The sequence below is a fragment of the Ranitomeya variabilis genome, chromosome 2 (assembly GCF_051348905.1).
Source record: "Ranitomeya variabilis isolate aRanVar5 chromosome 2, aRanVar5.hap1, whole genome shotgun sequence".
In the NCBI taxonomy this organism is placed as follows: Eukaryota; Metazoa; Chordata; class Amphibia; order Anura; family Dendrobatidae; genus Ranitomeya; species Ranitomeya variabilis.
The window spans coordinates 165,369,072-165,396,186 of NC_135233.1; the positions used below are offsets into that span (position 1 = coordinate 165,369,072).

The 27,115-nt window shown below is 45.3% G+C and overlaps 1 protein-coding gene across 3 annotated transcripts in view; it reads left to right on the forward strand.

Moving 5' to 3' along the window:
* The window catches only part of MERTK (MER proto-oncogene, tyrosine kinase), a 215,669-nt gene that overhangs the window by 14,560 nt on the left and 173,994 nt on the right, over positions 1 to 27,115 (forward strand). For all 3 annotated transcript variants that reach the window (XM_077283143.1, XM_077283142.1, XM_077283145.1), the window contains exon 2: positions 26,144 to 26,498. In XM_077283143.1, coding sequence (XP_077139258.1) covers positions 26,144 to 26,498 — 355 coding nt within the window. The remainder of the gene's footprint in view (positions 1 to 26,143; positions 26,499 to 27,115) is intronic.

The window sequence follows — 27,115 nt, forward strand, 5'->3', positions numbered from 1 at the left end:
TCTAATCATGCATTTGTGTGCCTCCCATATAATAGACGGATCTGTTCGCTACAGAGTGTTTACTGAGAAATATGTGTCCAGGGAATTTTGAAAATCCGTCCTGACTATTGGGTCATCGAGGAGAGATAGGCTCAAGCACAAGTGACATTGTTTGGTCTTAAAAGCAGGAAGAGCTATAGAGATACTAACAAGTGCGTGACCCGAGAAGATAATATTATCTGTATTTAGTCCATGAGCCGGGCCAGATATCGGTACCACCCGGAGTGACTAATTTTCTTTGGTATTTTTAGGTAGATGCATGTCTGTAGTTTATTTTTTGATATGATAGCCCTTACATATACGTAGCTTATTAACCCCTTCAGCCCTAGGCCTATTTGTACCCAAGTGCCTAAGCCAATCGGACCTGTGCCACTTCATGGGCTAATAACTTTGGAACGCTTTCACCTATCCAAGCCATTCTGAGATTGTTTTCTCGTGACATATTGTACTTCACGTCAGTGCTAAATGGGAGTCAATATATTTTACCTTTCTATATAAAAAAATGCTAAATATTCGGAAATTTTGGAAAAATCGGCAATTTTTTAACTTTGAAATTCTCTGCTTTTTACAAAAATACTGATACCCCCCATAATAGTTATTAATTTACACTCCCCACATGTTTACTTCATATTGGCATCATTTTGAAAATGAAACCTTATTGTTTTACGACGTAATAGGGCTTATAGTTTTATGCGCAATTTTTCACATTTACAGCAAAACCCACTTTTCAAAGGACCAAGTCACTTCTGAAGTCACTTTAAGGGGCTTACATAACAGAAACCACCCATAAATTACCCCATTTTGCAAACTACACCCCTCAAGCTGTTCAAAACTCATTTTTTAAAACTGTTAACCCTTTAGGTGTTCCACAGGAATTTTAGCATGAGCCAAGAACCAAATATGACGATATCGGTACCACCCGGAGTGACTAGATGTAGTATTTGTAACAAAATTTAATCCAAGTTATGTAAATACACACTGAACATGTCATGTGCATATATATATATATATATATATATATATATATATATATATATATATATATATATATGTTACTCCATAATATCTTCAACATCGGACTCTGAATCTGACTGTTGTTCTACTGGCTCGTCTTCAGTACCCTTGTTCTGGCATGTCTGTAATCTGCACATGTCTGTGCACTTCAGGCCATTGCTGAGGCAAGTACACTGAGGAAGTTCACATGACCGCACACACTTGCAGGACAGTAGCTGTATAATAGCTTCTGGTGCTGGTGCCCCTTGCATCCACTTGACAACAAGCTTTCCGTCGTTATCTATCATCCAACCGCAGTCTGTTGGGTTTGCAACCCATGGCTGGCTCTGCAGACTTCTCCTCCAGATCGCAGCCTGGTAGTTTGCACGCAGTGCATGCATGAAAAGGCAGTCCTGGCAAGGAGGGAGTTGACTTGACTCTACCACTCCACGTCTGGCACAGAACAGCTGATAACGGAGCCTGTTTACCTCAGTTGTTTGGGTAGTTGGCAGGTACATGTGGCAGGTGATTTCCTGTAACTTCTCAAAAAGTTCGGTAGACACTTCCCATGAACGACCAACTTCCTGAAAGGCATCCTGGTATGTCTTGTTCATCTTCAACTGCTTGAGTGTCGTCATCTTCCCACGGCCAGCGAATGCACTGACGGTGTCACAGCCTGTAAATGCATGCATACCAATCAATGAATCACATACGCTGCCTCCCAATGTTCGGCTCAGAGTGGTGATATCCAGGAATCTTGTCCGGTTCTGTGTACCGCATTTCTGGAACAGGTGGGATGGGATTTTGTGGCACATGCCCAGACACAGGACCATGACATCAGTATCCTCCGAAGTGATGATGACCGACTTGTAACCAGATTCTGCTGCATGAAGAGCATGGAGAAGGAGGCGTGTGTCTGCTTCTTCTTGATTTGACTTAAGGTCAGCAGCCTCTTCCCACTGTTCTTTGGTGATCTTAAAGCAGAGCTGCTCACATGTGACATACAGCTCCTTCTCCTCAAGCTTCTCCCTGTGGTGTTTCGCCTTCCATTCTTCTACCAGAAACTTTATGAGACTTGCCTTGTTGGAGGAACTACTTAGAAGCTTTTTCCACTGCTGGATGTTGTGCCCATGTTGAATGTTCTTGAAATGGATCCCTGTGCCTTCATATCTGTTGACTCTTTCTGTATCTTTGATGGATGTCTCCTTGTAGACGTCAAAGACAATATCAATGCGCTTGCTCTTAGCACCCTCATGGATAGCGCGACTCATTGCTGTGCCTGCTAGCTGGCCAAATGTTGCATTGTTTCCCTTCAGTTTCTGAACCAGGCTCATCCCATCAATGATGGTTGCAGAGGGCTCGGGGATCACTTCTGCAGGACGAGCATTCCTCTCCAACTCCCTTGCGAGGGCAGCCTTGTTGGTCTTGCGGATAGACCCATCACCATTGGCAAGTGCCCATGGCAATGGACCCAGGGGATGAGTCAAGACATCACTCATTTGTAGCTTTCTGTTCTCAGCTACAAGTATCATCTGGCCAAATAGGTTTCTGTCAGCCTTCAAAATTACCTCCTTGCCAAGACCTTGTCTGCGTGTCTTCATTTGGATGTTAGAGAACGTTTTAAGTTTGTTCTTCGTCATCTTGTCATGAAACAATGTAGTTGGCTTATCGGTACCCAAACGCTCATCCTTGAATGTTTGATATGCATCCTCTCCTATACTGTATGCCCCTTGAAGGTCTTTGGCTACATCTGGTGGTGCTACAGTCGCTGTTGACAAACTGATAAGTTCACCATTATGCTCTTTGTTGAAGGGGTTCACCCAACCTGTCTCCAGCAGTTGAACGAAAGATTGGACATCGGCTTCATCTCTTCTAATCCTAGACACCTGTAGGTCTGAATGGCTGAAGTCAGTATATTGTTGGCCTACCAGGGCCCTCAGCTGCCTCAAGTACATACTGCGGTACTCTGATGTCAGGTAGAACCTGGAAACAGCTCCAACTTTGAGGCTGAAGCCTTTTGTGCCCCCTGGTGTCTGGGTGTCTTTGTTGATTGTCTCTTCAATGGTCTGGTCCACAGGAATTCGTCCAAAAGGATTCTTGCTACCGATCTGGACCGAAAAGCCACCTTGCATGAAGTATTCATGGACCTCTGGGTGTTCTATGGGCAGCCGAGACATTGTGGCATAGTAATAGGTTAGGTATCGGGCATAGTTGACCTTGTCATAGGCAAAACACCATGGTATCATCTGTCGGATTGCTCCTAGGTGAAGCATCCAGTTGCCTTCTCTTGAAGCTCGAACCAGGGCCAGCATGGTCTCGACCATGTCCAAGTATGACATCCAGAATGCTGAGAGTTGTTCATTTCTGAGGGTCTCAAGATAAACTTGAAAGAGCTTCAGGGTAAGTGTGCAAGATTCATTATCCAAGAGCTTTTCGAAGGATCCCTGCGACACACTGATGCGAAAGTTTGTGATGTTCTTCAGTGTTTCATCCAGATGGTGAAGGTCCCTTGCATGGTTTTCTTCTAGCCATGGAAGGAAGTTTTTCCATGCAAGCCTCATAAGTGCTTCATAGACCAGCTTGTGTAGTCTCACTGCTCTGTTGTACCTCCGGCCGTCCATCACTCCAGACACTGATCCTTCAGCGATTACACCGGATTCAACACACAGATCTCTAAGGCCTGCATCCTGAAATCTGTTCCCTATGATAGAGAGGAGATTACAGATTGTGTGGAAGACACCCATTCTAATTATAATGTTCTTGAACTTCTCCTGTTTCCAGATAACCTCGGCAGCTTTGGCATAGAGTGCTTGATCAAACACACACACAATTCTGTTAAGCTTCAGGGTCTGCATGATGGCATGTGTTTGCTCCAAGACTTCATTCACAGTGGACATGGCTGTTGCAGGAGCATTGATAGTGGGCAGGTAGCTTACAGTGTCCTGGGCCACTACAATGTCGCTGCGGATTTTTATGTTGAACCCAGTCCAACTGCTGGTGGTCTGATCCTCATGGTCTGACATTCTAGCCAGAAGCCAGATATGGTTTTTGGTTTTTGAATCCTGGACCTCCTTGGTAGTGTTAACATTCGAAGTCTCAATCCTGGGTGGCTCTCCCCGCTGCCCAACATTGTATATCGGTAGCATTAATTCTGTCAGAGTTATGCTTCTTTTCTTCGACTTGGTTACATCTGGCAGGACTTTCTTTGTCACAGAGCATGCAACATTGGACTGAACAGCAATGCCATTGACTCTATGAGATGTACCTGCTCCACTTAGTGTCTCCTCAAGTCTGTCAATGTTATCCCAGGCCAGGGTTGTGAACACACCTGGGTAGATACTTGCTGGCATTGGGATGTCATCCTTTGAACATTCCAACTTCTGGATACAAAGGGCTGTATCGATCTCCTCAGCCATTGAATATGACACACAGTGGCCAAGACGATTCAGAGTTCGAATCAGTTCTGTATTGCCGGTCAAAGACTTAACTGCAAAGGATAGCAGTACGTGCTTTGGTGGCTTTGTCTTTCCATTGGTAACAGCAAAAACCAAGTCACTGCCGAAGGATGTGGCAAGACGTTGAGCTCTTTCACAGGTAGTTTGGCACTCACAATCTCCTGTAAGCAGGGTTTGCAGGAATTGAGTGACTAATGCAGGAACGACATTCTGATCTGTATTGGGAGGCCATGGCTGACTCACATCTTGCTTCTTGATCTCATTCCTTAGCTGCATTGCTGCTTTGGTTACGATATCTCCAGAGTTAGCAGCTCTTGCTTCTTGCAGATCTTTTGTCATGCTGTGTACTTGCCGGACAAGGTCGTCCATTGATAGGCTACATGGATAGACTAGAAGCTTACCTTTCTCATCTGAGAGAAAGCGGAGTGATTCCCCAATCTCTGTTTCAAGTTTTCGTCGAACATGTTTCTTTGTCGATGGTTTCAGTTGGATGATACCACGGGATATCATTAATCTCTCAAGCCTAGATGTGAGGTTTATCATAGGCAGTACTTCTGGGTTTGGGAACAATTTAGTCCTTATATACAAGAAGAGTTCTTCAAGGGCCTCTTTCTCTGCCTCTTCGTAGCGTACTTCCTCGCTTTCGACCTGATTTTCAGCTGCACTAGACCTACAGGCCACTTGGGAATCATCTTTTGTGAATAGTTTGTAGCACGACTTGTGGTAGTGCCCCTCTGCAGCAACAAGGTCTCTGCTAAGTAAACCAAGTATTCTCTGTGTGCCTTTCCTTATCGCTGCTCTGCGGATCGTCTCATCTGCTCGTAGCTCAACACACTGGACAATTGGCTCCCTTGTTTGTTTTCCTTTTAGGTACTTGCTTGACTTCTCACAGAAGATACATACTTTGGCATACACCCTGCTATCACTGGGGGCACCCCTCGGTAGCTTCCTCATGGAGATTTTGCTTGCTGTTTCGACATTGACACCCTTGCCAAGGATAGAATCCAGTGACCAGTACAGGACTACAGGACCTGTGGTGATGTCACGGCCATGTGATCAGTCACAAGCCTGGGAGGTGTCAGCCTCTACAGAGGGAGATAGGAGCTCTGCAGAGAAGACCGGAGAGTCCTGTTCAGCACAGAACGTGTATGTGTCAGTGTGTGTGCGTGTGTTGGGGCACCTCAGGGTGTCTTCAAATGTGACATAGCCCCCTAGATTTCTTCCAGTAAAATTTGCACTCCAAAAGTCATTTGGCGCTCCTTCCCTTCCGAGGCCTGCCGTTCCCCAATACTGCAGTGTACGACAACATATCGGGTGTTGTTGTGTTCGGGAGAGATTGGTGAACAAATAGTGGGGTGCATTTTTTGCTGGTACACCTCTTAAAAATAAAAAAATGAGCCTAAAATGACACCTTCATGTAAAAAATGCACTTTTTCCATTTTCTCAACCAAGTGTTTCCAACTACTGTGAAACACTGGTTGGGTCAAAGTGGTCACTATACCCCCTAAAAGATTCCTTGGGGGTGTAGTTTCCAAAATAGGGTCACTTTTTGGGGTTTCCACTGTGGGGGTACCTCAGGCAGCCTTCAAATGTGACATGGCCCCCTAGATTTCTTCCAGTGAATCCGCCACCCAAAAACCACATAGCGCTCCTTCCGTGTTGAGCTGTGCTGTGTGCCCATACTTTAGTTTACGAGTACATGTGGGGTGTTTCTATAAACTGCAGAATTAGGGTAACCAAGTTTGGGTTTGCCGTTAACCCTTGCTAGGTTGCAGGTAAAATTGGATTACAATGTAATATCTGGAAAAAAAATGAAATTTTGAAATTTCGCCTTCATTCTGCTAAAATTCCTGTGGAACACCTAAAGGGTTAACAGTTTTTAAAAATGAGTTTTGAACAGCTTGAGGGGTGTAGTTTGCAAAATGGGGTAATTTATGGGTGGTTTCTGTTATGTAAGCCCCTTAAAGTGACTTCAGAAGTGACTTGGTCCTTTGAAAAGTGGGTTTTGCTGTAAATGTGAAAAATTGCGCATAAAACTATAAGCCCTATTACGTCGTAAAACAATAAGGTTTCATTTTCAAAATGATGCCAATATGAAGTAAACATGTGGGGAGTGTAAATTAATAACTATTATGGGGGGTATCAGTATTTTTGTAAAAAGCAGAGAATTTCAAAGTTAAAAAATTGCCGATTTTTCCAAAATTTCCGAATATTTAGCATTTTTTTATATAGAAAGGTAAAATATATTGACTCCCATTTAGCACTGACGTGAAGTACAATATGTCACGAGAAAACAATCTCAGAATGGCTTGGATAGGTGAAAGCGTTCCAAAGTTATTAGCCCATGAAGTGGCACAGGTCAGATTGGCTTAGGCACTTGGGTACAAATAGGCCTAGGGCTGAAGGGGTTAATAAGCTACGTATATGTAAGGGCTATCATATCAAAAAATAAACTACAGACATGCATCTACCTAAAAATACCAAAGAGAATTAGTCACTCCGCTTGGTACCGATATCGTCAAATTTGGTTCTTGGCTCATGGACTAATTTGCTCTAAGTAGCAAAGAGATGTCTTGGTGTCTAAGCATGAAACAGTCAATTCTTGTATATACATTGTGAGAGAGTGGAAGGAAAAATCTTTGTCCACTGGGTGGAAAAATCACCTGGAATCAATCAATTGGTGTTCCTAACCGATTCTCACTTCTATGTGTGGGGCGAGAAAGAGACGATGTACCCCTAGAATTGTCTATAGAGGGATCAAAGGCTATATTAAAGTCTTGGCCTAGTATCCGCATTCCCTCCACAAAAGTCACCACCTGGTAAAGTATGCAGAAAGTGCCCTGTCCTGAGTTGGGTAGATACAGTGAAGCAAACGTTACCTTTTTGGGACCTTTGACCGTTAAGAAGCATCCCTCTTTGTCGGCACAGGAATCCTTGAACACCCACAGTACTGAACGAGATATTCGTATGCATGAATCTCTTGATTTGGAGTCAGGAGAGGGACTATGGCGCACCATTGGAAATCTATAATTAGAGAGCTTATAGGTTTTATTTTGGCAGTTGGGCGTTTCCTGTAGGAAAGTGATGTCTCATTTCATTTTATAGAGGAGATTTAATAGATCTCTTCTCTGAGCTATGTAGTCCCTTAACATTCAAGGAGCCCACCATGAGTTCTGAGCAATGTTCATGTGTCATTCTGTAATAGGATGGGATATGTATAGGAGCAGGAGGAGACAAGTGGGAACAATAGGTTTGGAAGGAGACTTAGACGAGAAATGGACAAAAAGAAGCGAAAAAAGAAGAAAAGCTTAACAAATAGTAAAAAGAAAGAACAAAGCTAATTGTCCAAGAGAAATTTGTGGGCAGCCTCCAAGGACTAAGAGGTTAAGGGGATATGGAAAATAACCCCTAGGGGAGCAAAAGTGTGCCTTAAGGGCACCAGTCACCTGTACTTGAATTTATCAGTACAAAAATTATTGCTGAAAACTGAATCTCCCTTTCCCAGGGTATGGGATCCTGATAGAGGTCAGAAATAACTTTTTACATTAGGGAGATCATTGGCAGTATATTATTAATGAACTAAAGATGGACTTAGTAAGTTGACATTGTCCTGTTAAGAGAAGATACTTAGAAGGAGAGAAGGGAACACAGAAAGGCCTAGTAATGTTAATAATATTAAAGTCTGTGCTTGAAACGCTTGTATGTTTCTCCTCCGCCTCCCTCCACGTCACTCATCCGACTCCTCTGCTGCTCCTGTCTACCTGATAAAGTCCATTTTTGGAAAAAGTACTCATTTAAGCGATAGGCAACCAAAGTTTCAGTAGAACAGTCTAAATAACAACATTAAATGGTATTGAGGCAAAGGCAAGAGCAAATAAAAAGGATACAAAGTTATAACAGCTTAAACATTTCAGGTGAGTCTCCTTGAGATGGTGGGTGATGTAATAATGATCGGTACTGGAGGGAGGTCATCAGATGCGTAGATAGGAGTGAGAGTCCCTGTTGGGATAATGTCTGTAAAGTGCTGCCTAATATGTTAGTGAAGCGCCCCCATGTGTAGGGCAATGGGGTACTCGGTACCGGGTCCTTCTGTGCTCGGGGAATGTCACGGTGGCCCGACCCGGTCCATGGCCCGACCCGGTCCGTGGCCCGACCCGGTCCGTGGCCCGACCCGGTCCGTGGCCCTTCTGGGGGGTGTCCAATTAAAGGTGAAGTTTGTACGGTGTTCGTGACACCACCTGTGGTATTCGGTCAGGATGACCGACGCTGCTGAGGGGTGCGCTGGGGTGATGTTATAGCAGCTAGATGGTGTACCTTCCCACAGGTGAAGTATGTCCCCAGGGCTTCCCAGTAGAGTAGGTGGTGATGGTAGGTCGCAGTAAATAACGAGGACACAAGGTTGTAGTCTCTTTACCTTTTACTGAAGACTTCAGCGTCCACAGTCCAGAGTACCGTTCACAGGGCAGGCTGAGTCCGGCCGGTCCGATGGCACATCCAGAGCTGCCCTGTGCAGGTGGAAATCAGTAGCCTTCCTACTAGCGCCTGTGTGTTGTAGTACTTCCCTGCTGAGCACCACGGAATAGTCCTCACAACTTTTGTAGATGTTTCTGATGTTCTCTCTCCGTCCCCCAGATGGTATGGCTAGGACGACCCATATGACGGGGTAGGCCTGGAACTCTTTTATAGGGACCCTAGTGACGCCCCTCTCCCACAATTTGCCTCCGTTGTCTTCATAGGTGTAAAGGTTGGGCAGCCAACTTGGAATTAACTGTCCTGCCGTGTTTCAAAGTAATGCGTAGAGCTTATTACTCCCTCGGTGTTCTGGCCACCGGCTACGCGCCTCAGAAGGATGTTGCCGATCTTAAGGCCGAACTCCTCCCGGTGTTATCTCCTTGTCCTGTGATCTCGTTTCTCACTCTCCACAATATACTTCGCTTCGTGTCCTTTCTTAAGATGCTGCTGCAATGAGGTGCAGGCACAGCTCCGTAACGTTCTATCTCGTGCTCTGTCTCTGTCAGGATCCCACCCCTGACAGGGACCCTCTGTCTGCAGCTCAGATGTTCCTCCTTCTCCCCTGTCTGCCTGACAGGTCTTCTCTGGGTCGAACCCAGGTAGCTTTTTGACTGACTTCCTATCCAACCCACCAGTTTTACCCGTGTGTGAGGAGTGGCCTAGTACATAGAACCTTTGCTCCCCCTGGTGGACTGGAGTGTGAAGTGTAGTGTGTGACTGTGATACCTGGCAGGGTGAACTCCTTTAGTACCATCAGATGTAACATCACTCCCCCTGGTGGGAGAACGACATTACTGCAACGACCAGGACTCTGGGGCGCTGCACTCCCCCACGTTAAATCCAGTACTCCGGGACTGGGAAAAGAAAACAACAATTACAGGTTATTAAAGACATGCAAAATTTTTGAAATGCTGTAAACAAGTAAATATAACTGTGCTTTCCTTTATGGGAGATGAGAAAACTTCAACGTTGCAAAACAAGAACATATTTACATTGTGCAAAAGCAATTGAAAACAACTATTATCTATTTATGAAACCGATTACCCATACAGGTATTCTATCTGTTAAATACTAAGTGTTGTAACAATAATTTAACATTTTTCTTTCTTTAAGTGCAAAGTCTATCAACCATCTATCTATGGCTCTCTAGAGGACTCACTAACCCCTACGGGTTCACTTTATTGAAATTCAGCTTTCAACTTTCTCTTGTCCTCCATTTCAGTTTAAGTACATCATTAAACATTTCTTATTACTAGCTTTCTAACTACATACGATTACTATGTAAAACATTATTACTATCTATCTATTTAAGGCAACATTATAAATGCAACAACTAACATTCCCTTTAAGAGGGAACCAAGTCTTCTCTGAGGTAGTGCAAACAATCAACAAGTCAGTTATCAACTTTAAAGCAAGAACTTTCACACTGTAATCAGGAACAGTCTCTTCAAAAAGCTCTTCTTTGCAAAACCAGTAGAGAGCACCTTTAAGAAGGTGCAAACTATTTACAACAGCAGTTTATGAATCATTTGCAGTTCATGATTCCGGAGTTCTTTTGAGTAAAACAATAATAAAACTTGTGCAAAACTTCAAACAATAGGGATCCCGGGTAAACTAAGGGATCCCTTTAAGAAGAATAACCCTGGACAGGTTTTAGCAGCAACAGAAGAACAAACAGTAAAAAGGAACTATATACAGTTTTCGGTTCTCCGAGGTTTATTTGGACGGCTTCCATGGCTTTACCTGGCACATAACCCTTCTTGGCCTGGGAAGGGTGGAATCCAGGGTAACACCAGGTGCCAAATAAAAGCCGTTAGTCTGTCTTTCATGAATAGTCATATCATGCGCAGTGATGGAAGTTTGTGTAGCTTGAGTATGGGCATTCACTACAGCAGGGGCTGCGGCTGTTGTCTCAGTGGTAGTTGTGTTAGTGTGTGGGGTTGCGGTAAGATTGGTCACTACAGCGGGGTCAGTAGCTGGGGCAGGAGCAGTCGCTGGAGTGGTGTCGGTCATCAGGGCAGGGTCGTTCTTCATACCTGCTTCAGATGCGGTCCCTCCGGTGCCGGTCTGCTCCATCTCCGCTGGGGTCTGGAACGCTGGTTGCAGGGCCTTCTGCTGGGTCGTTGTCATCTCTGTTTGCAGCATCTCAGCATCTCGCTTTCCGGCAGGGCCTTGCTTTCTGGCTTCGGAGCGCTGGAACTTCTTTCTTGCTCTGGACCAGATGAGGCTGCCGACAGGCGTCTGGTGAGGCTCCCGATGAAGGCCTTCTTCCGCCCGGCCTCAGTGCTCAGCTGCGTCCGCAGGAGTTGGTCGCTGAGCTCTTCCACGCCGGCCTGCAGGAAGTCAGGGCCAACGGATGATGCCTGGCCGCGGTGTCTCTCCAGGTGGCTGGGGGAGTCCTCTGCTCTGACCCCACGCTCTGGTCCCGGGCGGCTGGCCATGGCGTCTCCCACGTGGCTCGCTTCTTCCTGATCTTTTTCCCGCTCTCTCCTTTGTGGGCGGTTCCGTTTTCGTTATCTCCGCCCGCCATTGAGGATCAGGAGGCGGATCTCGGGTGCTGACGGACACGTCCTCAAGGTACAGAAATATTTAGACTGGGCGGCCGTTGTTCTTCGCGCTTCTCAGTTCGTTCACGCCCACAACTCCACACCCTTCTTCTTCTTCTGCGCTCCTCGTGGCGCTGTAATGGCGGTGGTTTTGGCGGGAATTTTGGCGGCAAATAGCAATACACAGTCTCAAGTAAATCACAGTTCCAATGCAGTTCTTAGGCACACATGACCTGATCTTCAGGCTTAAGTAGATCCTGTTCGTGACGCCAAGATTTGGAGTGCCCCCATGTGTAGAAAATGGGGTACTCGGTACCGGGTCCTTCTGTGCTTGGGGAATGTCACGGTGGCCCGACCCGGTCCGTGGCCCTTCTGGGGGGCGTCCAATTAAATGTGAAGTTTGTACGGTGTTCGTGACGCCACCTGTGGTATTCGGTCAGGATGACCGACGCTGCTGAGGGGTCCGCTGGGGTGATGTTATAGCAGCTAGATGATGTACCTTCCCACAGGTGAAGTATGTCCCCAGGGCTTCCCAGTAGAGTAGGTGGTGATGGTAGGTCGCAGTAAATAACGAGGACACAAGGTTGCAGTCTCTTTACCTTTTACTGAAGACTTCAGCATCCACAGTCCAGAGTACCGTTCACAGGGCAGGCTAAGTCCGGCCGGTCCGAAGGCACATCCAGAGCTCCCCTGTGCAGGTGGAAATCAGTAGCCTTCCTACTAGCGCCTGTGTGTTGTAGTACTTCCCTGCTGAGCACCACGGGATAGTCCTCACAACTGTTGTGTCTGTTTCCCCCAGATGATATGGCTAGGACGACCCGTATGACGGGGTAGGCCTGGAGCTATTTTATAGGGACCCTAGTGACGCCCCTCTCCCACAATTTGCCTCCGTTGTCTTCATAGGTGTAAAGGTTGGGCAGCCAACTTGGAATTAACTGTCCTGCCGTGTTTCAAAGTAATGCGTAGAGCTTATTACCCCCTCGGTGTTCCGGACACCGGCTACGCGCCTCAGAAGGATGTTGCCGATCTTAAGGCAGAACTCCTCCCGGTGTTATCTCCTTGTGCTGTGATCTCGTTTCTCACTCTCCACAATATACTTCGCTTCGTGTCCTTGGCAGGGTGAACTCCTTTAGTACCATCAGACGTAACATCACTCCCCCTGGTGGGAGAACAACATTACTGCAACGACCAGGACTCTGGGGCACTGCATTAGCGCTATATAAAAATAAAGATTATTATTATTATCATTATTGGTCTCAGGATCTCGTGGCATGCGATCATGTCTTTTCTGTCTTGAACTCTGCGGGATGTGGGGATATCCTTCTAATGAGAGCCAGTTGGGAATTGGAATTGGTTCCTGAAGCAGGAATTTAAAGAGTGCAGGAAGATCTATGTGTCGTTGGGGGGCAAAGGTAGCATTCTCTTTTTTAACAATTAGATGGAAGGGGTGACCCCATCTGTAAGATGCACCAATCTCACAGATTTTTACCAGTAGAGGTTGTATCATACGCCTAATGTAGAAAGTAGAACCTGAGCCATCTGGGAAAAGTTTGATCTCTCCTCCATCCATGGATATGGGGTCTGCAATCCATGTGTCTTCTTTATCTGTAAGACAGTGGAGTCGGCATAAAACTTCCCTCGGGTTATTAATGTTAATGGTGCCCATTCTCGTGACTCTGTGCACTCTGTTGATAACAAAGGTTGCATCCAGGGGTCTTCATGAGATTTTGTTAAATAGGATGGTAACCAAAGATTTCAGGTCATTCTGTCTTCCATTTTCTGGCAATCTGTTAATTTGAATATTGTTTTTTCTGCCCCTGTTTTCTTGGTCGTTCAGAAGAAGGAACATGTTTTGTACTTGAGCATAGAGGATTTCATGTTTATTTTCCAGAGCTTGAATCCTGTCTGAAAGGTTTCTTGAAGCACCTTCCGTAACTGTTGTCCTAGAAGCCAGTAGATTTATTTCCCCTCGTAACAAGTCAGTGGCCTGCTTATGTGAGGTCTCTATGCTCTGTGCTAGAGAGTCAATGTCTTGCTTCATTGGCAAGGCCTGTACCAATACCCGCAGTCCACATAAGTCTGAATGCATTGTGAGAGAAGATGTTGTGTTTCCTTGATTAGCTGCACAGGAGGACTGACTCATTTGAATGGGCTGTGATATTTCTGCTTCCTCCGAAATGCAGAATTGACCAGTCTTCTGGAGATGGGGAGAGATAGAAGGTGACTCCTTCAGGAGGTCAATAGAGGCCTTGCGGGTAGTGTCTCTGGGATATTTGGTAGATCCCTTTAAGTTACTTGATGAGTTAGGAATTGGAGCCATTTTAGACATGGGAGGATTAACCCGTAAGAAAAATTGTCTTATTGTGTTACTCTTCCCCTCTTCAGCACGTGTAGATGGAGTAGGAGATGTTATGTCAAGTTATCTGCGTTTTCCGGGCATCCCCAGCTAAGCCAATAGAAATAGGAAAGGAGAGTTAGTCCTTAGCCAATAGAAATAGGACAGGAGAGTTAGTCCTTAGTCACACCATTCCCGAAAAGTTCTGGATTAGATGTAATTAGGCTGGGTCTGATGTTATATTGTATTATTGATATTGATAACAGGCCTTTGTGAATGTGGAGCGCGCCGTCAGGGCAAGGGGTACTCGGTACCGGGTCCAGTGTTCACAGGGGGATGTCACGGTGGCTGATCCGGTCCGTGGCCCTGGGACGTCCGTGAGGGAAAGGTCTTTAAAGTGATAAGGTTTATGTTCGTGACGCCACCTGTGGTATTCGGTCAGGGTGATCGACGCTGCTTTAAGTGGTCCGCTGGCGTGATGTTATGGGAGCTAGATGGTATAACTTCCCACAGGTGAAGTGTATCCCCAGGGCTTCCCGGTGTATGGTGAGTGGCACAGAGAAGAACGAGGACACAGGGTTGCAGCCTCTTTACCTTTACTGAAGACTTCAGCATCCATAGTCCAGAGCACCAGACCACAGGGCAGGCCGGTTTGGAGGCAAGTCCAGAGTCCCCTTGTCCAGGGGGAGAATAAAAGCCTTTCCTCCAGCGTCGTGGTGGTATAGTCCCTTACTGCTAAGCTTCTCATAAGGTCCTCACAGATGTTATCTCTCTCTGTCCCCTGGATTGGATAGGACATACCTTTATGACTGGTGACTTTAGGTGGTTTATAGGAACTCTAGCACGCCCCAGCCTCTAAGGTTGTCACCGTGCCTCCTGGGTGTTAAGTCGGACAGGTAACGTAGAGTTCAGCTGTCTTGCCTGTCTCTGATGTAAGTCATAGAGGTCTTTACAACCTTTGTGTTCCGGCTACCAGTCTCTGCACCTCAGAAGGAGTCAGCCTGCTCGGGGCTGGTCCCCTTCTGATATCCTCTCCTGCACGCTTGCTGCAATCAATTCGGCCTTCAAATGTCTCTTTCTGGGAGCTGCAGCTCTGAGGGCATGCACAGCTCCGTGAACCCTCTCCTCTCTCCTCTGACAGGAATTCGCTCCTGCCAAGAACAGCTTCCCTGAAGGACTGACTTTCCCTACAGACTACCAGTTATATATCTATGGGGAGTCACCAAGTAAATAGGATCAGAAGCTCCCCCTGATGGCCTGGAGTGTGAAGTGTTGCATGTTTGTGGTACCTGGATGCAGTTATCCTTCCTTGCCTCCAAACGTAGCATCACTCTCCCCGGGAGGAAAGCAATACCACTGAAGACCAGGACCCTGGGGCACCACAAATGTCACCGTTAGGTTTCTCTTTGTTTGATAATCCAAATGTTGTGGTATAGGGGTATTGATCCACCCAAGAAGTGAGTGTAGTCTGCGATCTTCTACAGTGGAAACTAGATGGTGCTTGTATACTTAATATAGTGTTTTATATCAGGGCTCATATCTTCAGCAGAGGATTGAGAAAACAATATATTTGCAGAGATGAAAGCTTGTAGAGTGATCCACCAATCACTGCAATTCTAATGAGGCTATGCAGGATCCGAAACCCTGTGTAGAAAGTTGTCTCTGTATCATGTGTCATCATCTTCTGCTTCCAAAATATCAGAGTGCCTACAAGGTGGCCGTGCTTGGCGGTAAAATGTATATTGAAACGGGGTTCGGACTTCCGGCCTCTACCTCCAGCTCTCCCAGCAGACTCCAACAAAAGGTCACAGCCCAGGGCACACGGGGTCCTCCTGGAGAAGAGAACCGAAGCCGCCTGCTCCCGGAGAGGAGAGGCGCCACTCATGGGTAAGCAGAGCACGTCTGTAGACAGGCACACAATCCCCCACATGGTGCCGCGTCTGGGCCCGTGCTGCCAGGCTGGGGATATCAGGACAGATGGATTCCCCCTGTGACGACATCCACACCATGGGGTATCCCCTCTCCAAAGCTCAGTCCTCCCTTCTGGCACTCACCGCCCCATGGTTAGGAGAACACCGACCCAAAATCAAGGCCACGGCTTGGGGCCTGCAGGAAGACCTTGTCTGAAATTAGTGGTGTATTGTTTCCTCGGGTAGCTCAAAATTCTCCTCTTCGTATAAAATCACTATTGAATGCTTTCTGAGTCATGGATGAGTGGTTAGGGCAGATGGATTGAGCAGATTTTATCTGGGGAGCTTGGAGCTTTCACAGACATGTCCAGATTCACTGGCTTCCAGCCACGCCCCTAAGATCTATTGATTAAAACTAACTTTTGTTAGTGGTAAAACCCATTTAATCTCCCTTGATTCAACTGTTTTTTTTTTTCTTTTTTATTTTCTTTTTGTGCCACTCCATGGCAGAGATATACACATTTGTTGCTTGCAGTGTAGTATATGAAATCTCAGCTTGTTTTTCACCTGGGCATTTCTTCATCATCTTCTCTGGGGGCATACACTTCCACCACTCTCTCTCAGACACTGCCAATCACAGAAGCATCTGAGGCTGACAGACTACATAGTTGCTGAGCTATGATTGGAAGCTTCTGGAAGTGAGGGGTGAAAGTGCACGCCCCCAGTGAAGACTGTCAAGAAATGTACTATTGGCCTGCAAATGGAAATGGGTGGACTCATGGTAGTGCTTGTTCAGCTGGTTCGGCCACATTTTAGTCTGAGGTTCAATTTGATACCAGAACTTGACCCAAACCCAATATTTATTTGAAGTTCAGTTTGATACCAGAACTTGGCCCAAACCCAATAGAAGCCAATGGGAACCTGAACTTTGGTGCTGTAAAATGGTTGTAGTAAAAGCTAGGGGGCTGCAAAAGGAAGCAAAATGAGGGAAAGAGCAGGACAATTGTGGATAGGGAAATTCCTTAAAATAAGATAGAAAAATAAAATATTGAACCAGGAGACAGAGATTCAAGTGGAGGAGTGAAGCAGTGCCTTGCATGTGCAGTTTACTGTACTTGTTAACAAATGGGGAAAAAAGACGTTGAGTCCCCCATATTTTTAATAATCAGCCAAGGGAAAGCAGAAAGCTGGGGCTGATATCAATAAGCGGTGAAAGATCCATGGATATTAGACCCTTCCCAGCCTCATAAGATCAGCCCTCAGCTGCCCCAGAAATGGTGCATCCATTAGATTCTTGCACTTCCCAATTGCCATGGTGCGTTTTAAAACGGGGGTTGCTGTCAGCTGTGTAATGTCAGCTAGCGTCAAGCACTGGGTTTAGTAATGGTGAAGCGTCTATCACATACTATCCCCATAATTAAGGAGACACACACAAGCACAGGAAAAAAAAGTTTATTTGAATAAAGTCTCCCCCACACATTCCCTGATTTACCCATTTATTATTAAAAAATAATCTCAGCGGCTCTGATGTAATCCATTGTGGTTCCCACGATGTCCGTCTATTCTCTCCTACAACCTTCGTTCTGTGAACGACACTTCATGGGTTACTTGCTGTCATCTCTCACAAGCGATGACGTCGGTACCTCCATTACCTATGGTACCTCGTTCTTGAGGCTCGATAGGTCATTCCTGGTCATGTCTCATGGGTGAAGACGTTTCTGTGCTAGTGTCTGGGGTGGGAGATATATACCAGGATAGGACCCAGGATAAGGGACATATATTCCAGAATGGCGGATACAAATGACAGGATGGGGCCCAGGATGAGGCAAATATATACCAGGATGGGAACCAGGATAAGGGACAAGATGGTGCACCACCACATTATGGATGTCAGGTCCGAGCATTCCTACATGAACAGTTTCCTGGAAAGTGGATTGGTCGTCGTGGGCCAGTTGAATGGCCACCAAGGTCTCCCGATCTGACCCCCTTAGACTTTTATCTTTGGGGTCATCTGAAGACAAATGTCTATGCTGTGAAGATACGGGATGAGCGGCATCTGAAACAACGAATACTGGAAGCCTGTGCTAGCATTTCTTCTGCGTTGTTGCTATCAGTGTGTCAAGAGTGGGAGAAGAGGGTTGTATTGACAATCCAACACAATGGGCAGCACTTTGAACACATTTTTTAAGTGGTCATAAACTTGTAAATAATTCATGAAAGAATAAAGTTACGTTAAAACCAAGCACATCATTGTTTTTCTTGTGAAATTCTCAATAAGTTTGCGTCACATGACCTTCCCATTGAAAAAAATAAAGTTGGATCCAAAATGGCCAACTTCAAAATGGCCGCCATGGCCACCATCCATCTTAAAAAGTTTTCCCCCTCCCATATACTAATATTGATATCACCAACCATTCCCATTTTATTTAGGTGTATCCATATAAATGGCCCACTCTTTATATCAGTATGGGGGGGTGGGCCCAGACCAAATCTTGCATCAGGGCCTATCAGACTCTAGTTACACCTCTGACTGGGCTCCCTGGTGTCAATGTCTCCACCTTTGGATGTATAATTAATCAAGTGGAAGTGAGTGGTCACGTGGATAACGCACTGATGATAAAAATGGACAAATGGATGACACACTGGTGCACAACACTGATTGACACTGGTACTATTTTTTTCACATAGATGTTTAAACACAAATGTGTGAACAAGGGCTAAAATGCTGTATTACAGAGCAGCATTGCTTCAAGGTCAGACTGTCTCTTTTGATTATTTGTTGCTTTTCATTTAATTTTTATTATGTTGTCATCTCTATTATTACTCTTTCTCTATCATAAATGGTGGTCGAGACATCTATAACGTTATACTAAATCAATTTAATACCTCACATTCTCTAATATATTATGGCGGTGTTAATTTTATATATATGTGCCCGGTTTTTATTATATTTTAGGGATAGATATATATTGTTGGTATTTGCCATCTCTGCATTTGCATGATTGAGATTATACGTAAGTATAGATATTAACAACATCTCCTTGTTCCTACTTACATTGTGGGATTGCAACATGAGACTTGTAGTCCTTTTGTTGTTATTTGCTGGCCTATTGTGCGCACACGCCTGTCAGTGTGCATGGGGAGGCATCTCAGGGCGTGACTATTGGCCCGACGCTTTGGTCATGTGACTCAGCCTGTCATGATTCTCAATGGCGAGAGAACATAGCCCAGCATATATGAGAACTAGCTCTTGGAAGATGGAAACTATACTGACCATGAACTAAACCTGCCGCACAACTAGAAGTGGCCGGGTAGCATGCCTACGTTTTTTAACCCTAGATGCCCAGCGCCAGCCGGAGAACTACCTAATCCTAGCAGAGGAAAAGACAGTCCTGGCTCACCTCTAGAGAAATTTTCCCAAAAGGCAGACAGAGGCCCCCACATATATTGGCGGTGATTTTAGATGAAATGACAAACGTAGTATGAAAATAGGTTTAGCAAAATCGAGGTCCGCTTTCTAGATAGCAGGAAGACAGAAAGGACACTTTCATGGTCAGCAGAAAACCCTATCAAAACACCATCCAGAAATTCCTTTAAGACTCTAGCATTAACTCATAACACCAGAGTGGCAATTTCCGATCACAAGAGCTTTCCAGACACAGTAACGAAACAGCAGCTGTGAACAGGAACAAAATGCAAAAACACACAAGGACAAAAGTCCAACTTAGCTGGGAGTTGTCTAGTAGCAGGAACAAGCACAGAAGGCTTCTGATTACATTGTTGACCGGCAAGAAACTGACAGAGGAGCAAGGTTATATAGCGACTCCCACATCCTGATAGGAGCAGGTGAACAGAGGGGATGATGCACACAAGTTCAATTCCACAAGTGGCCACCGGGGGAGCCCAGAATCCAATTTCACAACAGTACCCCCCCCTCAAGGAGGGGGCACCGAACCCTCACCAGAACCACCAGGGCGATCAGGATGAGCCCTATGAAAGGCACGGACAAGATCGGAGGCATGAACATCAGAGGCAGTGACCCAAGAATTATCCTCCTGACCGTATCCCTTCCATTTGACCAGATACTGGAGTCTCCGTCTGGAAACACGAGAGTCTAAGATCTTTTCCACAACGTACTCCAACTCACCCTCAACCAACACCGGAGCAGGAGGCTCAACGGAAGGCACAACCGGTACCTCATACCTGCGCAACAATGACCGATGAAAAACATTATGAATCGAAAAGGATGCAGGGAGGTCCAAACGGAAGGACACAGGGTTAAGAATCTCCAATATCTTGTACGGGCCGATGAACCGAGGCTTAAACTTAGGAGAAGAAACCCTCATAGGGACAAAACGAGAAGACAACCACACCAAGTCCCCAACACAAAGCCGAGGACCAACACGACGACGGCGGTTGGCAAAAAGCTGAGTCTTCTCCTGGGACAACTTCAAATTGTCCACCACCTGCCCCCAAATCTGATGCAACCTCTCCACCACAGCATCCACTCCAGGACAATCCGAAGATTCCACTTGACCGGAGGAAAATCGAGGATGAAACCCCAAATTACAGAAAAACGGGGACACCAAGGTGGCAGAGCTGGCCCGATTATTGAGGGCGAACTCCGCCAAAGGCAAAAAAGCAACCCAATCATCCTGATCCGCAGACACAAAACACCTCAAATATGTCTCCAAGGTCTGATTAGTCCGCTCGGTCTGGCCATTAGTCTGAGGATGGAAAGCAGACGAAAAAGACAAATCTATGCCCATCCTAGCACAGAATGCCCGCCAAAATCTAGACACGAATTGGGTCCCTATGTCAGAAACGATATTCTCAGGAATACCATGCAAACGAACAACATTTTGAAAAAACAGAGGAACCAACTCGGAAGAAGAAGGCAACTTAGGCAAGGGAACCAGATGGACCATCTTAGAGAAACGGTCACACACCACCCAGATGACAGACATCTTCTGAGAAACAGGCAGATCCGAAATAAAATCCATCGAGATGTGCGTCCAAGGCCTCTTCGGGATAGGCAAGGGCAACAACAATCCACTAGCCCGAGAGCAACAAGGCTTGGCCCGAGCACAAACGTCACAAGACTGCACAAAGCCTCGCACATCTCGTGACAGGGAAGGCCACCAGAAGGACCTTGCCACCAAATCCCTGGTACCAAAGATTCCAGGATGACCTGCCAACGCAGAAGAATGAACCTCAGAGATGACTCTACTGGTCCAATCATCAAGAACAAACAGTCTACCAGGTGGGCAACGATCAGGTCTATCCGCCTGAAACTCCTGCAAGGCCCGCCGCAGGTCTGGAGAAACGGCAGACAATATCACTCCATCTTTAAGGATACCTGTGGGCTCAGAATTACCAGGGGAGTCAGGCTCAAAACTCCTAGAAAGGGCATCCGCCTTAACATTCTTAGAACCCGGTAGGTACGACACCACAAAATTAAACCGAGAGAAAAACAACGACCAGCGCGCCTGTCTAGGATTCAGGCGCCTGGCTGACTCAAGGTAAATTAAATTTTTGTGGTCAGTCAATACCACCACCTGATGTCTGGCCCCCTCAAGCCAGTGACGCCACTCCTCAAAAGCCCACTTCATGGCCAAAAGCTCCCGATTCCCAATATCATAATTCCGCTCGGCGGGCGAAAATTTACGGGAAAAAAAAGCACAAGGTCTCATCACGGAGCAGTCGGAACTTCTCTGCGACAACACCGCCCCAGCTCCGATTTCAGAAGCGTCGACCTCAACCTGAAAAGGAAGAGCAACATCAGGCTGACGCAACACTGGGGCGGAAGAAAAGCGGCGCTTGAGCTCCCGAAAGGCCTCCACAGCATCAGGGGACCAATCAGCAACATCAGCACCCTTCTTAGTCAAATCAGTCAATGGTTTTACAACATCAGAAAAACCAGCAATAAATCGACGATAAAAGTTAGCAAAGCCCAAAAATTTCTGAAGACTCTTAAGAGAAGAGGGTTGCGTCCAATCACCAATAGCCTGAACCTTGACAGGATCCATCTCGATGGAAGAGGGGGAAAAAATGTATCCCAAGAAAGAAATCTTTTGAACCCCAAAAACACACTTAGAACCCTTCACACACAAGGAATTAGACCGCAAAACCTGAAAAACCCTCCTGACCTGCTGGACATGAGAGTCCCAGTCATCCGAAAAAATCAGAATATCATCCAGATACACAATCATAAATTTATCCAAATAATCGCGGAAAATGTCATGCATAAAGGACTGGAAGACTGAAGGGGCATTTGAAAGACCAAAAGGCATCACCAAATACTCAAAATGGCCCTCGAGCGTATTAAATGCGGTTTTCCACTCATCCCCCTGCTTGATTCGCACCAAATTATACGCCCCACGGAGATCAATCTTAGAGAACCACTTGGCCCCCTTTATACGAGCAAACAAATCAGTAAGCAGTGGTAACGGATATTGATATTTAACCGTGATTTTATTCAAAAGTCGATAATCAATACACGGCCTCAAAGAGCCGTCTTTCTTAGACACAAAGAAAAAACCGGCTCCTAAGGGAGATGACGAAGGACGAATATGTCCCTTTTCCAAGGACTCCTTTATATATTCTCGCATAGCAGCGTGTTCAGGCACAGACAGATTAAATAAACGACCCTTAGGGTATTTACTACCCGGAATCAAGTCTATGGCACAATCGCACTCCCGGTGCGGAGGTAGTGAACCAACCTTGGGTTCTTCAAAAACGTCACGAAAGTCAGACAAGAATTCAGGAATCTCAGAGGGAATAGATGATGAAATGGAAACCAAAGGTACGTCCCCATGAGTTCCTTTACATCCCCAGCTTAACACAGACATAGCTCTCCAGTCGAGGACTGGGTTATGAGATTGCAGCCATGGCAATCCCAGCACCAAAACATCATGTAGATTATACAGCACCAGAAAGCGAATAACCTCCTGGTGATCCGGATTAACACGCATAGTCACTTGTGTCCAGTATTGTGGTTTATTACTAGCCAATGGGGTGGAGTCAATCCCTTTCAGAGGTATCGGAGCCTCCAGTGGCTCCAAATCATACCCACAGCGTTTGGCAAAGGACCAATCCATAAGACTCAAAGCAGCGCCAGAGTCGACATAGGCGTCCGCGGTAATAGATGACAAAGAACAAATCAGGGTCACAGATAGAATAAACTTAGACTGTAAAGTGCTAATTGAAACAGACTTGTCAGGCTTCTTAGTACGCTTAAAGCATGCTGATATAACATGAGTTGAATCACCACAATAGAAGCACAACCCATTTTTTCGTCTAAAATTCTGCCGCTCGCTTCTGGACAGAATTCTATCACATTGCATATTTTCTGGCGTTTTCTCAGTAGAAACCGCCAAATGGTGCACAGGTTTGCGCTCCCGCAGACGCCTATCGATCTGAATAGCCATCGTCATGGACTCATTCAGACTCGCAGGCACAGGGAACCCCACCATAACATCCTTAATGGCATCAGAGAGACCTTCTCTGAAAATCGCCGCCAGGGCGCACTCATTCCACTGAGTAAGCACAGACCATTTGCGGAATTTTTGGCAGTATATTTCAGCTTCATCTTGCCCCTGAGACAAGGACATCAAGGCCTTTTCCGCCTGAAGCTCTAAATGAGGTTCCTCATAAAGCAACCCCAAGGCCAGAAAAAACGCATCCACATTGAGCAACGCAGGATCCCCTGGTGCCAATGCAAAAGCCCAGTCTTGAGGGTCGCCCCGGAGCAAGGAAATTACAATCCTGACCTGCTGTGCAGGGTCTCCGGCAGAGCGAGACTTCAGGGACAAAAACAATTTGCAATTATTTTTAAAATTTTGAAAGTGAGATCTATTCCCCGAGAAGAATTCAGGCAAAGGAATTCTAGGCTCAGACATAGGTGCATGAACAACAAAATCTTGCAAATTTTGTACCTTTGTGGCGAGATTATTCAAACCTGTAGCTACACTCTGAAGATCCATTTGAAACAGGTGAACACAGAGCCATTCAAGGATTAGAAGGAGAGAAAGAGAGGAAGGCTGCAGTATAGGCAGACTAGCAAGTGATTCAATTAAGAGCACACTCAGAACTAGAGGAAAAAAAAAAAAAAAAAAAATTGTAGCAGACTTCTTTTTTCTCTCCTTTCTCAGCCAGTAATTTAACCCTTTTTTGGGCCGGTCAAACTGTCATGATTCTCAATGGCGAGAGAACATAGCCCAGCATATATGAGAACTAGCTCTTGGAAGATGGAAACTATACTGACCATGAACTAAACCTGCCGCACAACTAGAAGTGGCCGGGTAGCATGCCTACGTTTTTTAACCCTAGATGCCCAGCGCCAGCCGGAGAACTACCTAATCCTAGCAGAGGAAAAGACAGTCCTGGCTCACCTCTAGAGAAATTTTCCCAAAAGGCAGACAGAGGCCCCCACATATATTGGCGGTGATTTTAGATGAAATGACAAACGTAGTATGAAAATAGGTTTAGCAAAATCGAGGTCCGCTTTCTAGATAGCAGGAAGACAGAAAGGACACTTTCATGGTCAGCAGAAAACCCTATCAAAACACCATCCAGAAATTCCTTTAAGACTCTAGCATTAACTCATAACACCAGAGTGGCAATTTCCGATCACAAGAGCTTTCCAGACACAGTAACGAAACAGCAGCTGTGAACAGGAACAAAATGCAAAAACACACAAGGACAAAAGTCCAACTTAGCTGGGAGTTGTCTAGTAGCAGGAACAAGCACAGAAGGCTTCTGATTACATTGTTGACCGGCAAGAAACTGACAGAGGAGCAAGGTTATATAGCGACTCCCACATCCTGATAGGAGCAGGTGAACAGAGGGGATGATGCACACAAGTTCAATTCCACAAGTGGCCACCGGGGGAGCCCAGAATCCAATTTCACAACATCAGCCCTTATTCAAGTCATACATGGGCGTGGTCTGACTCGCGGCCGAGGCGCCGCTCCTGTCACACGGCTGCCATGCTCTCCCCGTCGCCTATCAGGGCGGTATGCGCCAACATAGTGAGGCACAGCATGAACATCATATAGGTTTAGGAGTTAAGACAAAGACTGTGTTTATTAGGAGGGGCTATTTTGTTTAAGGAAGAGGGGTTTTCAGTAGGTGTGGCGGTAACACCCCAATATGTGTAACTAGACACTCTATTGGACAACACACTCTTTATGAGTAACGCCTCCTATCATATAATTGGCCCTCTTGTGTTATGTGTTTTTTCTGATACATCCCTGTCATTTGGATATGTATTGTAGTTCTGGACACACCTATGCATATTGAACCATTCAGAGATGTTGTTGTTAAACTGTTTTTTTGCTATCCATTTATTGATTGGTCCTTGTGGATTTTAAAAAACCCTGCTGTTGTTGGTGTGATGCCACCCCCGGATGAAGGCGGATGCCGAAACATGCGTTGGGGCTGGCACCATCACCCACTGGAGGTAATACACTCTGCACCCTTTTTTTGTTTAGTTTGTAGAGACTATTTTTGTGCCCCCTGATGGTGTCTCCACTTATTGGGCATAGAGGGCCATTATTAGATATACTTATTATGTGCAGCCTCCTTATGGCTCTGTAGTGGCTAATGGTGCCATTTTTTGGTTTCCCACTCTTTTAAACCTTGTCTTTTTTATGTGATCTGTATGCGTTTTTTCTACTAATAAAAATTATATACCTTTTTAATTTCTTGTTCTTGTGTACATTTTTTCGGATTTCATTGTCTTGTACTGAACATTAGTGACATGTCCATATATTATTTGGCATTCTAAGATCTGGGAATTTTACTTGTTTGATGGAATGCCCCAAATTATTGACTAATACCTGTTTGATTCAGACTGTCTCTGTAGTAGAGTACCCTAATAGGAGTTTGTACTCATCTGTACAGGCATGTAACACCGTACATGGGGAGCATGTAACACTGTGCAGGCTGCTCCCTATGTAAATGACATCTAGAGCTTAGTTCACACAGCTTTTTGGTCAGTACTTTGCTATAAAGTTAAAAGGACAAAAATACATGAAATAGTGAATGATTCTCAAAATAAAAATCAAATCTGTTACTTTGGAAAAAAGGCTTGATCTACACATGAAGTGACTGCACAAGTAACGGGAATAAACCAACAGATTGCGAGAGAAGTTCCGAAATGACTGTAAAAAGACAGTGGCTTTTTAACATCACTATAATGTTAATATTTCTGATGTTTGTGTTTTCTATAGTAAATCTGGTTCATGTTTGTATGCGCGTTAGACACAGATATTCTCACTATGATTCTCCTTTGTCATTATATATTTAATTTATTACTTTGTGATCTATATGTGTCATTTCATTCTACAGATAGCTCCGTATTGGGAGAGATTGGAGAACTCCATATACCTACCCTACTGGCAGAAGTTAACGACCACAGACCTAGTACGCACTTTCTAAAAGACATAGGAGCAAGTCCAACTCCAAACATTCAGTTGACTGTGCCTTCCCAACGCATCAAATTTAATCCTACAGTGCCCATTATTATTCTGTCTGAGCACAAATATGTCAAGTTCAATTGTTCCATTGAAGTTCCTAATCTGGATAGTGGAGAACAGATTACATGGTGGAAGAACGGACAGTTAATCTCCCATTCTGATCGCATCTCTGTCCAGTCTTTTGAAATCCCTGATGGTGCGATGACCACCATGCTTTCATTATGCAGGTAAGACTTAGGAATATGGATTTGAATGTATTTCTCTATTGAACTCATGATTCATTCTTATACTTGGATAATGATTACATAGCTATATGACTACTGTTTGGAATAGAGGAATATTATAGTTGACCAGTTCACAGAAATATTTGAATAATTATTGATTAGTAAGGCCTATGTCGTTCGACGGTTGCAAACAGTTGTCAGCCTGTAGCACTTAAAGGTATTGGCCACTACTGGACTTTTTTTTTTTAACGTGCCTAGTATAATAAAGAATGTCATACTTACTTCCCAGACCAGTTCCACTCTGAACCTTGTCTTCCCCTTTAATCTTGCAACATTTTTTTTATGTCAAGTGAGTGCTGCAGCCAATTAGTGGCCTGAGTTCTGAGGCACCTACTAGGGACATTGAAAAGGGGCTGCCCAGTAGTGGACAACCACTATAACTCCATTTCAATATCTAGAGCTGCCGTCTCTATTCACTGCTTCTGGGTAAAGATGAGAGACAACCCCTATGGGCTGCATAAATATTACCTTCAACCTTGACTAGTTCACCCAACATTTTTATGTCATTCAATTTTGCCAAAAGTACAAAGGCAATTATTTTTTCATTTTTTAACACTGTT